This window comes from Labrus mixtus, chromosome 9 (assembly GCF_963584025.1).
Source record: "Labrus mixtus chromosome 9, fLabMix1.1, whole genome shotgun sequence".
Taxonomy (NCBI): domain Eukaryota; kingdom Metazoa; phylum Chordata; class Actinopteri; order Labriformes; family Labridae; genus Labrus; species Labrus mixtus.
In genome coordinates, this window is record NC_083620.1 from 12,966,547 (window position 1) to 12,982,538 (window position 15,992).

The following is a 15,992-nucleotide window of genomic DNA, read 5'->3' on the forward strand; positions in this document are numbered from 1 at the left end:
TTTTCATTACTTAAAGCTTGAGCTATGAAAAAAAAGGGACCAGGTTGTTGTGGACACATTTTTCCTTGAAAGTCACCTGGAAGAGTCTGGCCGGAAATATGAGAGGGTAGACGGAATGAAATGTTCGGCCCGACTGACCGTCTCAGGCGCTGTCTGGGTTGAGTGAGCGAGGTTTTTTTAGCCGGAGGGACCTGAAGCAGGGTATTTTTCAGCAGGCAGGCAGGAAATGGGCAGTGCAGGGTGTGCCAAGACAGGAAGCCTGACTGACCGCCTCAGTCCCCACCACCTCCTTCTATGTCACCAATACCTCCACCCCAGTGAGTCAGCCACAATGGTACGACTCCACCGCTGAACCTCAGCATTTACAGCTGTGCATATGTGCTGTTGTAAATCCTCCCTTTCCGACTTCTGTCTGTTTACTCGTCTCCCTGTACGATACATAAGCCTGACAAGAAGCTTTTCTCCTCTTTCAAATGAAATCCAAACCATTTACCATTTCTCAGCAGAGATAAACATCTTACATTCAGAATGGAAGTCTCTGCACACTTAAGTCCATTGTAAGCTTTAATTATTAAACATGCTGATAGTCATTATGTCATCAGGGCAAATGTTCAACATAAAAAACGATGGTGGCATCAAATAGAGCAGTGGATTCACATCATGGGAGGTTCATCTGCAGTTATAGATGCTCAGCATAGATCTTACTGTTAATTATTTAAATGTTTGTTGATGGATGTGCAGTAGGTGTGTATGCATGTGCTTTTTTTTTTTACAGTCTTTGTGAATGACAGTTTAATTGTAGGCTATATCCTTAAATCTGATGATTATTATCTTCAAAAGTGGATTCAGCGAATGTTTTGTATTTTGGTGTGAAAATGCCTGAAATGAGTAATTGATTACCAGAATATTTGCAGAAATATATATCACAGAAACTGAAAATAAATCAAGCTGTTGAAAAGACACTGGAAAAATCTACAGTGTGAAGTACCTAGTCTTTGAAACTTGAATCTTTTAGCTTCATCGTCTAAAATTAGCCCTGACGGAGCTCTTGAGACGAAAGGCTTACTTTATGATTAAACACTTAAATTGTACGTGAGGGTTCAGTTTTTTTGATATTTTGATATAAAACTGATATTCATAGAAGTGAAGCTTAAAAGACTGATGGCTGCTCCAAGCTCTGTGTCCTCCACCTTCTAGACCTAGAGGACTGGGGTCACATTATCACTGTGCTGTTACTGAGATTAATAACTACCCTCCAGCACTAAATCATCAGGGTCACACAAGGATTCCTCCTCCGCCTCCTCCGCCTCCTCGACCATGAGAATCTAAATCCAGGGAGAACAAGTGTTTCCGAATTTACTCTGCCCCCTTTCATTTAGCTCTGGTGGTTTTCCACAGCCATTTTTTTCATGATTGAACAGTACTGACTGTGGGTTTGTTTTGACATTAATGTTGACATAAATTGTGCCACAGCAGAGACAAAAATAACCAAGAGAGCTTTATTTTCTGCAGCCATCCAATCTGGAGTGACCACAAGGGTATGACATATCTCCAGGACTAACAGGGAAATGGATTGACAAAGGCATGCATTACTGACATTTCTTGCATTTTGCTCAGTGGAGTCACTTATATCGTTTTCACACTAGCAGAAATCTCGTGAAAGTAGTGGACTCTGTTGCTTCGTCCACTTCTTCTTCTGTTTTTTTTTCGTCACGTCCTACCTCAGTAGACCCCCCCTCCCGTCTGACAGGGATAGTCTACAGCTGTGAGGAGCATATGTGAACAGCCAGGTCAGGAGAATCTCTGGAGCAGTACTACCGAAATATTATCCGGAGTGCGTAAAAAAGACTTTAGATGCAAGGTAGAAGGTGTGGAAGGTCTGATGCTTAAATTAGCTTGTTTGCTAATACCAAGGCCCTACTAATCCAACAGCAGCCTGAGACTTCAAAACACTAAAATCTGTAACAACATACTCTGTATGGGTATGATCAAATTGCTTATTTTGTGTTCCCTGGCTCAGAGAATGTCGGCAGTCGCTCAGTCCGTAGGGACTTTATCTGGGAACAAGAGGGTCGTTTGATCAAGTCCCAATATGGATAAAAGTATGGAAATTGGTCTGGTGCACTTCCTGTGTACTGCCCAGGTGCCCTTGAGCAAGGCACAGAACCCCCAATAGCTCAGAGGCATCCCCTGTGTGCAACCCCCTCTCTCTGACAACTCTCAGTGCATTCCATAGGTCGTGTTTGTGCTTGTGTGTGTTCTGGGCCTATGTGTGTGAGTAACATGTAGCATCTCTCAATACCAGTGTGATTCTGGATTAATATAGAACATAAAGGTTTATGAAAACATATAGTTTTTTATTATGTAGCGTGGCAGTCAGATGTTACAGAGAAATAAAATGTGTATAGAAAGAACAGTGAAGTAGAGTAAATAACAGTTCTGTATTGAGACTGACAACATTTCTTTCTCGTTTCTGCGTAACACGTAAACTACAGGAAATGAGTTCTTATTTGCTGCTCTGAAACAGAAGTTATTAAAGCAGTCATAATACATCTAAGATGGCAATACAGTGGCATGCTGGTTACTGTTCTGGAGCAGCGAAGAAGGACTTGCTACTGCTGGAACAAGTTGATTTTATTCTGGGATATTGAAATTCTGTTTGCGATACACACTAATACCCGATCTTGTGTGTTGGGCAGTATTGGGGGCCATTACTGGTATCGCAACAACTCATTCATTGAATGATGGCTGTTTCATTTAGCAGGCAGAAGATGCTTCCGCTCTCTGGGCTCTGTTCACTGACCCTTCAGTGGACACAGCCAGGCTATGATCAGCATATCAATGCCCTGCTTTCTACAGAAGGGCCGATTAAGGGTTGCCAAGCCTGACTTAACATGCTTTCAACACTGTATCAATAACACTTTGTTAGTAAGCAAACGCTGTGGAGAAAACAAATGTTTCTGTAGACACCAAATCCCAAAAGGAGCTCTGTGTTCAGCAGGAGGATAACTATTTAGATCTTAGGGTCACTGTCTGGTGAAGGATTGAAATAATGTACAGATGAGAGGATCGAGGAATCATAAGGGGAAGCAGTTTAGGTTATCCCCCTGGGCCCTGTGGACAGCATGACGTATAGGGTTTCTGTCGAATTGAACAGATTTAAAGATGACTCCCTCAGAACTGATCTTCACTCTAAATCCTCAAAATCACTTTCTTCTTACCTTCGGTAAGCTTGTTCATCATTTCACTTTGTCAGCCGGTCTGCGTGGCCACAGCCAGGAGCTAACAGACCATTGATGCGTTGATGCCAGCAGCCAATGCCAGGAGTCCCAGGCAGCTGGCATTCTCATTCAACCCAAAACACTAAGTACAAAGTCTCACTGTGGGATAATTGGGTCATCCTCATGATCCAGTAGCATTGAGAGTTTCTTAATCATCCCTTGTTTTTTTTTTATTCAGTTTGAGTGACAAAGGGATAACAGGAAGCAATATGAGTAGGCCTTCTTTACTTCATGATAACTGATGAAAACAAAATAATGTCATAACTATGTTTTTCATTTTGATGAACAGCAGGTACAGTGACAGGATATGACACTAAAGCTTCTTTAAAACAAAAAACTTGTAAGCCAAAAAAAAAAGAAACAGCTGCATCATGCTAGAGAAAGAAGCTCGTAACATCAACACCATGATGGTTTATGAATATAGTATATTAATAGTTGTCTGATTAAAGAGTATTTCCTGTAGGTCCAAATCTAAGTTTTTTTATTAAGATATCTATTAGTATTGGGAATATTAACTCACTACACCTTACTATTTAATATGCTTAACAAACAATATAGCTAGAATATAACTGTACAGCAAGACTACAAAAAATGTGAGGAAAAAAACAAAAAAGTATTTTTCATGGTTATGATTAACTGAGGAATATGAATCGTCCCTCAGAAGGTGAAGTGCAGGATTAATTTACTTATTTTCTGCAGTTTGGCGTCAGTTTCTCTTCTTATCATTTTTTTACCTCTTAACTTCTTCCCCCTGCTGTCTAATTTTCCAGCTGTCTTGTTTTTCTATTATCACGCTCTCAACTTGTGCTTTGGTCAATTCACTTCTGTTCATGTTACCCTTACTTAAGTCAGAAGTGCCAGTGTGAGGAGGAGTCATGAAGACGAGATGCTGTGAGTCAAATTAACAGGGACATCTATTTGCTGTTAAACCCTACTATTTACCAAAAGCCATGAACTAAGTTCCATACTTTGGAATCTTACAAATGGGACGTCAGTAAGTCTTAAATTCAGTCAGCTAAAGTAAAATACCTCATTTTCCTTTAAAGGGCAGTTTGAGTCAAGCAGGTATGCATACACCAGCCAGCCACCACACATTAAAGGTCAGTTATTATGCAAAATGCACTTTACCATGTTTTTCTAACACTAATATGTGTCTCTATTAATAAAGTACATCCTCTCCATCGTTTGCCTGCTCAACGTTTCAGAATTTTTTTTGCTCAAACAGGCCTTTTGGAGATTTTCCCTTCATGACATCACAAAGGGCAGTAACCCCTCCCCCAGGTGGATGACACTCCCACCGTTAGGTGTTTTTTTCTGGCCTCTGAGTCTGCCTTCCCACCATAAACAATTAGGCCTGGTGCAAGAATGCCAGAGCCACCCAAGCCCTTCTAGACGGGCGTGGTCGAACAGCCTGTTCTGAACAGGATTAAAATAGAGGGGTCTAAAGGCATGATATACAGACTCAGTGGATTTTTAACAAGAAACTTCACAGACACGTTTTGGAGAGCTCTTAGACTCATTCAACTTGTCGAATAGGTGAATAATATGGGACCTTTAAATGAAACTTTGCATTAGTTCATGCAGGACATGGAAGTCATACTTCCTAGCTTTAATCAGCTGACAGCAAACTGATTGAATCATTGCTCCTAACCAAACACGCACACCAATCACACCTCATTCTCACATCAAGGCGGTCCATCTAAACACAACTTAAGTGTTACTGATCACTGCTGGCAAAGCTTTGCCTCCACCACCTCAGAGGCCTCCTTTCTGCCTCAAGCCTTTGGTCCACCCTTGTAGGGGTTTAGCACTGCACTCCATGGAAAGCTGTGGTATGCTACTTAACTAACTCAGGGAGCATCGTTTGTGCAGAGCCTTCATCACCAAGCAAAACTGTATTTCTATTTTTGCAACAAAAAAAAAAGGTTAAGTTTATGACGAGTGTTCCTGACTGGAAAAAAAGTGAAAGTACTCTTAAGTTAATGGCAGCGGCCTACTGTGTCACAATGTCTACCACTATAAAAACAATTTGTGTCCAAACATCACATGTGATATATCAATCTTTATGATATATAAACCAACTGTGTCACATGCCAACAATAGCATAAATTCAGCACAAATGCCATCTATGGTGCTATAATATATCATACTCATGCTCATACTGCCAGTTTGTCTTCATACCAGCAAAGTAAATGAGATTATGCCAACCTGAAGTAAATCATTCCTAGAGCTGCGGTTACTCAGGCATTACAGGAATTTAGTAGAGAATTCCCAAAATCTCCAGAGGTGATTTAAGACGTTTATCACAACTTACAACTTGTGTGTATGTGCTTACTTATAGTTGGGGGTTTTTTGCCATTAGTTTTTGTAATTATTCACAAAGCAGATGCTCAATGAAAAAGTACATTTTTTCTAATACCTTCTATTCCTTCCAGACAGCTGTCTTAATAACTAGACTTCCATTGTTTTCTTCTTCTTCTAGTATTCTGATGTCATTGTGATAAAAAAAAAGACCTACATTGATGGCTGTGTGGGAGATTAGATAGGTTATCGGTATTGGGCAAAAGCTTGGGGACAGGTCACAATGTGTGTGTATTTGTCGAGGTCCTCACTGAGTGCTCATCCTACTTATTAGGGCACAACTGAATCCATTATCTTAACCGTTTTCCCCACTGGTCGCCAGTCAATCACAGGGCCAGGGCCTGTGTAGGCTTTATTTTGGAAGAAACAAGATAACTTTTGAGCTGCTAATTAACTATGGGATAACAATGGTGCATTTACCTGGGTACAAGCTGTTACATGATGCTGCATTCATGTGGTACTGGATCTGATTATTGTATCAGTTTATGTAAAATGTTGTTCTCTTGATCTGAAGGAAACAGACTTCAGCTTCAATAATAGACTTATTTCAGATTTTTCTGCATAGCCTGGACAGGACAGTGTCAGCCCTGCTGATTTTGACCTTTACAGTACACACTGACACACACACACACACAGACACAGTCGGTGTCTTGGCTCAGTCTGTTGCCACTGATGCAACAGGACAGGTGTTGCCTCAGTGATCATGTTTAATCAACATCCTGCATGTTTAATGCCAGAAAAGGAAGCGTGGTCAGTCATCATCTTTACAACACTCTGCGGTGTCTCCTCATCATTGGCAGGATTACGCGTCGAGCGCAGTCAGGTGGATGATGTTGATGTAGTTAATGTGAGACATGTTGAAACCTCAGTCCGCTCTTAATTCCTCCTCCTGTCCTCCATCTGCTTCATTAAACACTCCTGTGATCAAGGGTCAAAGATGTTAGTAAACAAACACAAAACTCAGGTTTCCTACCTTGCTGGAGTCGCTGGATTAGTTTATTTGTTCGGGCTGTTTTTAAGACAGAAGCTGAACTATTAAGCAGATTGATTTCCCCCTGATCCTGATTCAGTGTTTACTTCAAGCAGTGTAGTTGAAGGTTTTATAGTTACAAAAAACTCAAATCAGTTTTTAGACATTTTATATATTAAAATAAAAACACTCACTGACACTTGGAGGTATATTTGTTTGTTCACTGTAAGACTTCAGATGTGCCTTCCTCCTTCCCTCCTTACACATCCTGGCCCTCCATTCCTCCTCCAGTGATTCCTCTCGTTGAACTTCCAGTCCCTGAAAGCTCACATACTGGAAAAGGAGGAGCCAAACCCACGACATCTGTGGGAAGTGAGATTATGAAACAGGCCTCCCATCCCCTGCTGACCCCAGCTGTCACACTCACACTTCAACCAAAACCATGCAAGTGGTAGTGACGAAACGCATGGATTGCTTTACTTTTCAACTTTGGCATTTCAATTTATTTGAGTTGACGTATTTGTTTTGATTTTCCTCTTGAGCAATGTGACGTGTCAGCCAGATGCTGCTCCAGAACACCTTATTTATGAAAACCATCTGAAACAGCTCAAACGAGGATGGCTTGCAGGTTTTAATAGGGAACGTGTTGTGGCCTTGTTTCCATATTTATTTCATCATAAACACTTTGCACTTGCATGCCTAACTTAACCTCGATTGTGTATGGCACAAGAACAAGTATTTCTTATAGTGTCTCCCTGTTAGTCTTAGTTCCAGACTATTCTGGGTCATGTCTTATTTAAAATGATTATTTTCTTTTCTTTACATACATAAACTCACTATGTAAGTGATAGCATAAAATACACAAGGATAAAATAAATGGAGACACTGAAATGATTTCAGGGAAATTTGTCTGAGAGACAATGAGAGATGTAACTTGATGCAACCTTGATTTTTTAAAAATAAATAGTTTATTAACTGTCAGTCTTTTTTTATTAGTGTAAAATAGAACTTCCAATTCAGAGAAGTTACAAAAATGTTTGTTGTGCTGTGAATTATAGTTCATTAAAGAAAGAAAAATGGAATCACGAAAATTGGCAGGTCAGACTCAGACCTTTAAAAGTCAGAAATGGGTGCATCTTCAGTATAAATATTCATTGTCCAGATTATATTGACTTTTATGTTTCCTTAACTTTTACCCCAGTACCACTGGAGGATAAAAGTTTTGTTTCCTAGAGAAATGTCTTGTAAATTATTGGATGAATTGACATATATTGATGATCCCCAGGTGATCAAAGACCTCAAAGGGCAACTCCTTTAATTCTACATTTCTACACAGGTCTTGGAAAGAGTTTCCGCAACATTTGAAAAAGGTTATATAAAAGTTGGCTCTTGACAGGGTGTGTAAAGTGTAGTAAATGGACTCAAGTTATGTCACTCGAGTCAAGGTCAATGGGGACGTATGTGGAAGATATTGAAGGAAGTGGGTCTACTAGACCTCTGTGGCCTGCTACTCTTCATTGCTTGAAGCTAGCAGCTTGAAGCTAGCTGCCTGAAGCTAGCTGCCTGAAGTGCATTTAGCTGCTACTAGCATTACACACCCTACTATTAAACAAACTACCATCAGTCAGTTTACAATGTGTCAAATTCTTCATTAATGTCCAAATACCTGTAAAGTAGTGATATTCCCATCAACCTCAGCTGTGCTTTGTGTTTAGTGCGTAAAAAGCAAATGTTAGCAATAGCAAGTACTTCCCTATGTTGTCACATCAGCTGAACAAAGTTGCTAGCTTTTAATCTGTTCATTTTCTTTTTATCATGAGAACTAACTACACCCAAATATTGAAACAGCAACTGTGCACTGAGGGAGATTGTTAACACTTCGGCTATAATGCAACACAGCCATCAACACCTTCTGGTGGTTATTGTTGTGGCTTTTTACATCAAACACACAACAGCAGCTTTGTGAAAGTCTTGATAAAAGTCTGAATCCCTCACCGTTACAGTCCAAAGATGCATGGATAACTTACAAGTTGTGATGCTTATATCTAGTGTTTCCTTAATGCTGGGTTGATGATCCATGCATTTGAGCTGATGTTGGAAAAAGCTCAGCTCAGCATGGCCAACATTCCTCAGTAGATTTCACAGCACAGACACATTACTCTCCTGATCACCCACACATGAGCAATGGCTGTGCTATCTCATTAAGTCTGCCTGCAAACAGTCCTATTGTTAATTGTGTTTTCCAATGATTGGTTCCCCAAACTCATACAAAGAGATATTATAGTATACGTGTCACTTGATGAGACAGGTGTTTCGCTCTGGAAAGGATTGTTCAGCCTTTCACATCCTGCTTTAAATATCAATTTAGCAGAAAGTAGGTCAGTCAACCTTTACCAGAGATATTTCTGATTCCCATTCCTCAGGTGGTTGGAGCAGGAAAAGGCAACTTTCTGAAAGGTGGAAGGGTGCCAAGTTTTAGAAAGAAACACTTGACACTTCAAGATTTTCTTTCAGGGTTTTTTTTTTTCTGCAGGCGGTGTGAATAAGTCTGTGGGCTGATCTGTGTTCTCTCTTCCTCTCCTCTTTTTCCCCTTCCTACCCTTCCTATCCTCCTTTTCACAGGCTGTCAGCATCAATAAGGCCATCAACACACAGGAGGTCGCTGTCAAAGAGAAGCATGCCAGGAATATCCTCATATTGTCTTTGTGTGTGTGTGTGTGTGTGTGTGTGTGTGTGTGTGTGTGTGTGTGTGTGTGTGTGTGTGTGTGTGTGTGTGTGTGTGTGTGTGTGTGTGTGTGTGTGTGTGTGTGTGTGTGTGTGTGTGTGTGTGTGTGTGTGTGTGTGTGTGTGTGTGTGTGTGTGTGTGTGTGTGTGTGTGTGTGTGTGTAGAGGAAGTGTGTTTGTCCTCCTCATCGTGTGTATGTTTGTGAGATGCTGTTTCCCCGTGGCTGGAGGGTTACTTTAGTGCAAGATGAAAACAACAAACTTAGTGTCACCTCATCATCTTCATGTGGCCCTGCTGCAGAGCTAATTTAGTCATCTGTGAGACCAAATAAAAAGACTGTGTAGAGGGTTGTTTTCAGTCAGCAGGGTTCATCATCAACAAGAAATACAGACTGTAGGCTACTTTAAAAAAAAAAATCTTGAGACTTTGTATTCATTTTGGATATTAAACTGGTGCAATTTGGCCTCTATAAATACCACCTGCTATGAAAAGAGTGTAATTTAACCATATTGTTTGACTTGCCCGTGCAGACTACCACATGTCCGATGTGTCCGACTTAACCCCAAGTTGCTCCCACTGCTTCATCGGCGGGGTATAATTGTGTATTAATGGGATTAATTCATACTGATGGACGCTTTACATAGCAGCCTCTGCCATCAGTGTGTGAATGGGTAGGTGTGACCTACTGGTCGAGTAGGTGAGCACTACACAAGCTCAAGTCCATTTCCCTTACAAAGTTCCTGGCGACCCCCCCCCTTGCACCAGAAAGCACTGAGCTAGACCGATACAACACAAAAGATGTCATTGATTATATATAACCACTATTATCCTTGACTCTCCTGTCACCCTGCATCTTGGGCACCCATCATGAGAAAGGCGCCCACACCTTCTGGGCCGCAGTCAACCGGCTTCCTCTCTCTAGTAATGCGGTGCTCTGCTGGAAGTTCTGCCACGTCTTCCACAAGCTGCTGCGAGACGGACATCCAAACGTATGTGAAAATGAAATAGTGTCACCTTTGACTCTCACATATCATCACTATATTCTACTTCTTACTTGTTACATTGACACTTAAAAAAAAAAAAAAAAGTTCTATTACCTTGTAGATACATCAGCTAGTGATTCATTCTTTGGTTGCACCTGATATTCATTTAGTCACTTAAACCTAATGAGTCCTGTTATATGAACCTCCTTCTCTCTGTTCCTGCTGCTGTCCCCGCAGGTGATAAAAGACTCCATGAGGAACAAGGCTGATTTAACTGATATGAGCAGGATGTGGGTAAGTGCTCCAATTATCATTTGAATGTGGTCATGCAACAGCATGCAGTCACAAGTTTAAACCACTACAACCTTATGGCACAGATCTCTGGCCTTTTTATTTTTATTTTATTATTGTTTATACATTGATGTATTATATTATACATTTGATGAGATTGTTCCCTCTGGATAATGAGATGGGGAGTTGACAGAAAAATCAAGCTTGAATTTTCACATTGCAGCCATCTAAAAGTGTTACTTTCAGAGATCCCAACACAATGCCTGCCAGCGGCATGTTCTTGTGGCTAACAGAGTAATATTACATACGCTCAGCGGTGGGGAATCTCACCTGTTAGAGTCTCTTTTGTAATAATATTGAGGTAAGAACTGAGTGTTCACAGTATTGTTGCAGATCCCCCCTGTGAGGAAATTCATCGGGTTTATTGTGTAAACTTGTATTTACAGCACTGCATTAAGCAACAGCATCTGAACAGTCACCCTTTAGTTATGTCTTACGCAACATACGTTTTGGTGGATCGCCTGCTCTGCTCTTTATTCTTTGACCCTCTTTTGTTTTTTTTATTACTCCGTTTTTTGCTGATGTCACTGGGCAGTAGGATACAGGAAGTTAGGTTGCGCTGACCAGGGCTGTGGCCTCTGTTTCCTGTTGTGTCATCACCACCCACAACCCCCCAGATACTCAAGGAAACGGGAAGTGAGAAGCAATTGGACAAATTGCTGCTCAATTCAACTTTGTCCACACATTTGGAACAGGGACATTGTCACACTGAGTGAACCGAAGTAAACCTGATTTTTAGATTTAGGTGCCTGGCAGGAGTACAAGAACATTTATTGGTTGCTGAAATAAAAATGGCCTCTTGTCATGTTTATTTTATGCTCCCTTCAGCCACATCAAATGTCCTGAAAACAGCAAATGACGGACGTCCTCTGTGTTCTTAAATCTGCAAATCCTCCAAGAGAGAAAAGAGATTTTGTTTTTGATCACATCTCTCTCCTCTTTCTCTTTCTCTCCCCCTCCAGGGTCACCTGAGTGAAGGCTATGGGAAGCTGTGCAGCATCTACCTCAAACTGATCATCACCAAAATGGAGTTTCACATCAAAGTGAGTTGGCCTGGCCTATAAAACCCAGCAGCAGACTCCCTCATCACTCATTAACTTTGTCTCAGTCTCTCATTTTAGTGCAAGTGTGTCTCTGCGGGAGGGAATAGAACATTTCTGGCGTGTACACTAATGGCCTTTGAAGAATCTGTAATGTAGCCCTTTTTTATGAGACAGCTGAGCAGAGCGGTGCAGGGACAGAGAGGCGGTGTTGATGCTGTCACAGGAAGTTGTGTGGTTGAGTTGTTACTACTGAGGGGGACGGGCATTTTGGCGAGAGGTAACCGGGGGACTGAAAGTAATGATATGACCCTATGCAGATAAAAACATTGATCAACTTTTTATTTCACCTTTCTGTACACAGTTATTACTAAATTTGATACAAAGACTCGCTCATACATCAGCCTTCAGGTTGATTTTTAAGCTGCACACAATAAAAAAAAAAAACCTCAAGCTAAACCAAAAAGTAAAAAAAAAGATTTCACCACAAACAAGATTAAGGTCAATGAAACTTTTCATTTCATTGAATCATCTGTTCCTTTAGACAGTTTTTTTTATTAACTTGTTTCCTGATTATTATTGTTTCTCATAAAAGTGTTCCTTTACCTTATCTTGGAATAACTTTCTAAACAGAGTGACATGAACCTTAAAAGAAAATCCCTTTTTTTTTTGGCATCTTGACCTTCCAGATGGTGAAAAAAAGAACAACAGTTTTTTTTTTCCAGAGTTTTGTGCTACTGCAGCCAATCGACAGCCTGTTTGATTCCGAGCCATGGTTTGTTTTGATTGGCTTTAACTGGTGTGAAAAAAATCAAAGAAAGCATGAGAGCAGTCAAAGTCCAAACGTTTGCCCGAGGCATTGGTCTCAAAAACATATCTATCTACCAGCAGCAGCGGTGGACGAAGTGTTCAGATCTTTCTCTCTGAGATGCTGGTGTGTGTATTTCATCCTGTGTGTGTGTGTGTGTGTGTGTGTGTGTGTGTGTGTGTGTGTGTGTGTGTGTAGTAGTAGTGTTGTAGTACTCGAAATCAGTCTTTGTCTCAGGACCAGTCAGACCAAAACAGAGATAAAAAAGGTGAACATTGGGAAGAAGTATATCAGCTCACCAGAGTTATGACTTTAATGTAGCTCTGTAAGTCCTTGATTTGTAATTAGGCAACTGATTTCTTAAGATGTGCTTAAAAGAAGGTGATATGTTGATGTTGTGTTTACAACCGGTTACTGCGGCCTCGAAGTGGCAAAACAAGTTTTTGCGAGTTTCAAATAAAAAATGATTTAATATAAAGTGTGCTTCAAAGTTATAATCTAAAGTATCAAGTAGTGTAAAATAAAAGCACTCATGTAACGTAGCAGTGGCTCAGATATGTATATAAACGTAGTTTATGAGTAAACTTAAATGCATAATAAAGTTAGCTGGTCTCGCAGGAGAAACTATATTCTTATAGGCTGAAGAAGAGTGTTATCTGCCTTCTAGTGGTGATAATCATCTTCTTAGAAATGGTCATGTGATTGTGTCCCATCCACGGACGTCAGGACCGCTTCAAGCCTTCTTCTATTTTCTTCTCTTTCAGAATCCACGTTTCCCTGGCAACCTTCAGATGTCAAACAGACAGCTCGACGAGGCGGGAGAGAACGACGTAAACAACTTGTGAGTGCGACTGCTTCCCCGCTTGTTTTTGTAATTGTTTTGTGATATCCACGAGTTTCAAGTGTGAAATGAAATGAACCTGGATAAATCATTCACAATGCACCAGCGCTTGCATCCAGTTAAGAACTGAACCATCGTGGTCAGATCAGTAAGAGGTGTTAAGGTGCGCTCTTTGATGCTAAGTTCCCACCGTGATCATATAATAACAGACCTGTGTAACATGTTAGTCTCTCCTTTATCCGTTATTTCCCTCCTTTAGCTTCCAGCTGACAGTGGAGATGTTCGACTACCTGGAGTGTGAGCTCAACCTCTTCCTCGGTGGTGAGTTATTCTGGTCAGACTGTCTGCGTTGTGCTCCCAGCTGTGCTTATCTGAGCACGATGACACACACACACACACACACACACACAGGCGGATGCGCGCAGCTTCACACTTTGACAGACAGACTGGCCGACGCTGTGTGACTGATAGGTGTCCGGCTCATGGCGCACAGGAATAGAGGCAGTAGATGATATCGGCGGTGTCATCAGGGCTCAACCTTTGTCTGATTCAGTCTGCTACAACCCTATTAGTGGTTACACACTGTGAGCTGTAGCCCTGTTGTTGTGTTGGTGAGTCATGCCGGGTGAATGTCTTGTTTTAAAAGCATGGACGGGACTAAAAATAGACGTCTGGGATGTGACCAGGAGCTCAGAAGAAATTATGGAAAAACTGCACCCTCCCTTTCATTAATGAGGAGGAAATTACAGCCGTGCTTCTTCGTGTGTGTTTCCATTTATTCTGCCTTCTGAGGGGGCATGTTATCTCCTCCTCTTTCTGCAGCGATGGAGAAAACTTCCAAGGCCATATTCTACATTCAAAGTAACAAAATAGTCCTGAGTCTGTCTTTGCTCACACCCAAACCTCTAAGAGTCTGTCAGCTTCCTCCTTTGGTCTGCTGCATCACGTCATCCAGGCCTGAGGTGTCTGAATGTGTGAGTGTATAGGTGTGTTTGTGAGTGTGTTTCTGTGCGTTTTCTAGCTGTGCAGGACACCACGCCCCTGCAGTGCACAGAGGCTCTCTAAGGCCTGGTCCTTTAGGGTTGGGTGTGAGCAGCGTGGCGGGGGAAATGAAAGAGGGGCGTAATGAGGGACTCGTACAATCCTGTTAGTGTTCAGAGTTGCTACCTCAACTTGAAACATTTTGAAAACAGCTCGTGAGCTGTGTGTGGCTTTCAGCCGTTTAATGAGTTATTTTAACCAGTAGAGGCAGCAAAGTAGAGCAAGAGCACAACTTGCACGACTTGACTGATGGATTGATGGTAAAAGATTCTCGATTGATCATGTCTGCCTGGCTGCGTATGCATGAATGATCATCGTGGTGTTCCTATATCATGTTCTCCTTATGACACCTGACGTGGGCGCGTATTGATCTAGTGATGAAATCTATTGATCTGGTGCATGTCTCTCTCTCTCTCCTCTTAAGTATTCAGCTCTCTCGACATGTCTCGGTCTGTGTCGGTGACGGCGGCGGGTCAGTGTCGCCTGGCCCCTCTCATCCAAGTCATCCTGGACAGCAGCCACCTGTATGACTACACCGTCAAGCTGCTGTTCAAGCTGCACTCCTGTGAGTGAAACATGTACCTCTTATGGTCAAAACTGTTTGGAGACGGTCAGGACGTCTCTTGAATTTAGAATATTTTGAACATGATTGTGAATGTCAATTAAGTTTATTCACACAACTGAAAATCATATCTGATAGTATGAACACTATTTAACCTTCAGCTAAACCTCCTGCATTAAATACTTACCATATACCTTTCACTAATCCCTATCCACTTATACTTGTAATACAAATTTATGTTTTATGTTTCTTCTCTTAGATTTGATGCTATTTTTGTGTCACTCTTCTTTTTTTCTTACTGTAATGTTAGAGCAATCCGGCATAAGAATTTCCTTCACGATGAATAAACTTCTAACTTATCTTAAAAATACTGTCTGTGAATACTTAAGAGGTGTTGCTTCACTTCAAAGATTCAAAGATGACGTGCTCCTCTCAGAGTTAAAGCATTTTTCAGACCCGCTGGCTCCTGAAGCCTTCAAAGCTCCACCTGATCAGCTCAAACATGCATGCAGTTCAGTTTTAAAAAAAAAAAAGGCTTTTCTCCGATTCTGACAAGGAGCCTTTGATGTATTCATGCACAAAACCCCATCATCCAAGTTTGCACTCAACCATGATGTAAAGAGAGATTACCTGAACCGGTTGTAGTGTCCCGGCGCTGACGTGTTTGTGTTTTTTGCTTTCAGGCCTTCCAGCCGACACTCTCCAGGGTCACAGAGATCGCTTCCAGGAACAGTTCAAGAAGTACGTCATGTCACTTGCAGTCGCACACACAGGGCGGAAACAGAGCCGTTCACACTGTTAAATGCTCTGAGAAATATTTTGTACGAGTCTAACTCTTCAATTCTTCTCACTCCGGTTGTCTGTCTTCTCCTCTTTTCTTGATGTTTCAGGTTAAAGAGTCTCTTCTATCGCTCCAGTAACCTGCAGTATTTCAAGAGGCTCATTCAGATCCCACAGTTGCCAGAGGCGAGGAACGACTTTACTATTTACCGATCGGTTCATTAATCCTTGATTATTCCCTTTCATCAA

The 15,992-nt window shown here is 41.4% G+C and overlaps 1 protein-coding gene across 2 annotated transcripts in view; it reads left to right on the forward strand.

The window, feature by feature from the left end:
• hip1 (huntingtin interacting protein 1) overlaps nucleotides 1–15,992 on the forward strand; it is a 44,319-nt gene that overhangs the window by 11,899 nt on the left and 16,428 nt on the right. For both annotated transcript variants that reach the window (XM_061046331.1, XM_061046332.1), the window contains exons 2-10: nucleotides 9,235–9,298; nucleotides 10,184–10,326; nucleotides 10,558–10,614; nucleotides 11,634–11,714; nucleotides 13,284–13,360; nucleotides 13,620–13,681; nucleotides 14,826–14,966; nucleotides 15,647–15,704; nucleotides 15,854–15,929. In XM_061046331.1, coding sequence (XP_060902314.1) covers nucleotides 9,235–9,298; nucleotides 10,184–10,326; nucleotides 10,558–10,614; nucleotides 11,634–11,714; nucleotides 13,284–13,360; nucleotides 13,620–13,681; nucleotides 14,826–14,966; nucleotides 15,647–15,704; nucleotides 15,854–15,929 — 759 coding nt within the window. The remainder of the gene's footprint in view (nucleotides 1–9,234; nucleotides 9,299–10,183; nucleotides 10,327–10,557; nucleotides 10,615–11,633; nucleotides 11,715–13,283; nucleotides 13,361–13,619; nucleotides 13,682–14,825; nucleotides 14,967–15,646; nucleotides 15,705–15,853; nucleotides 15,930–15,992) is intronic.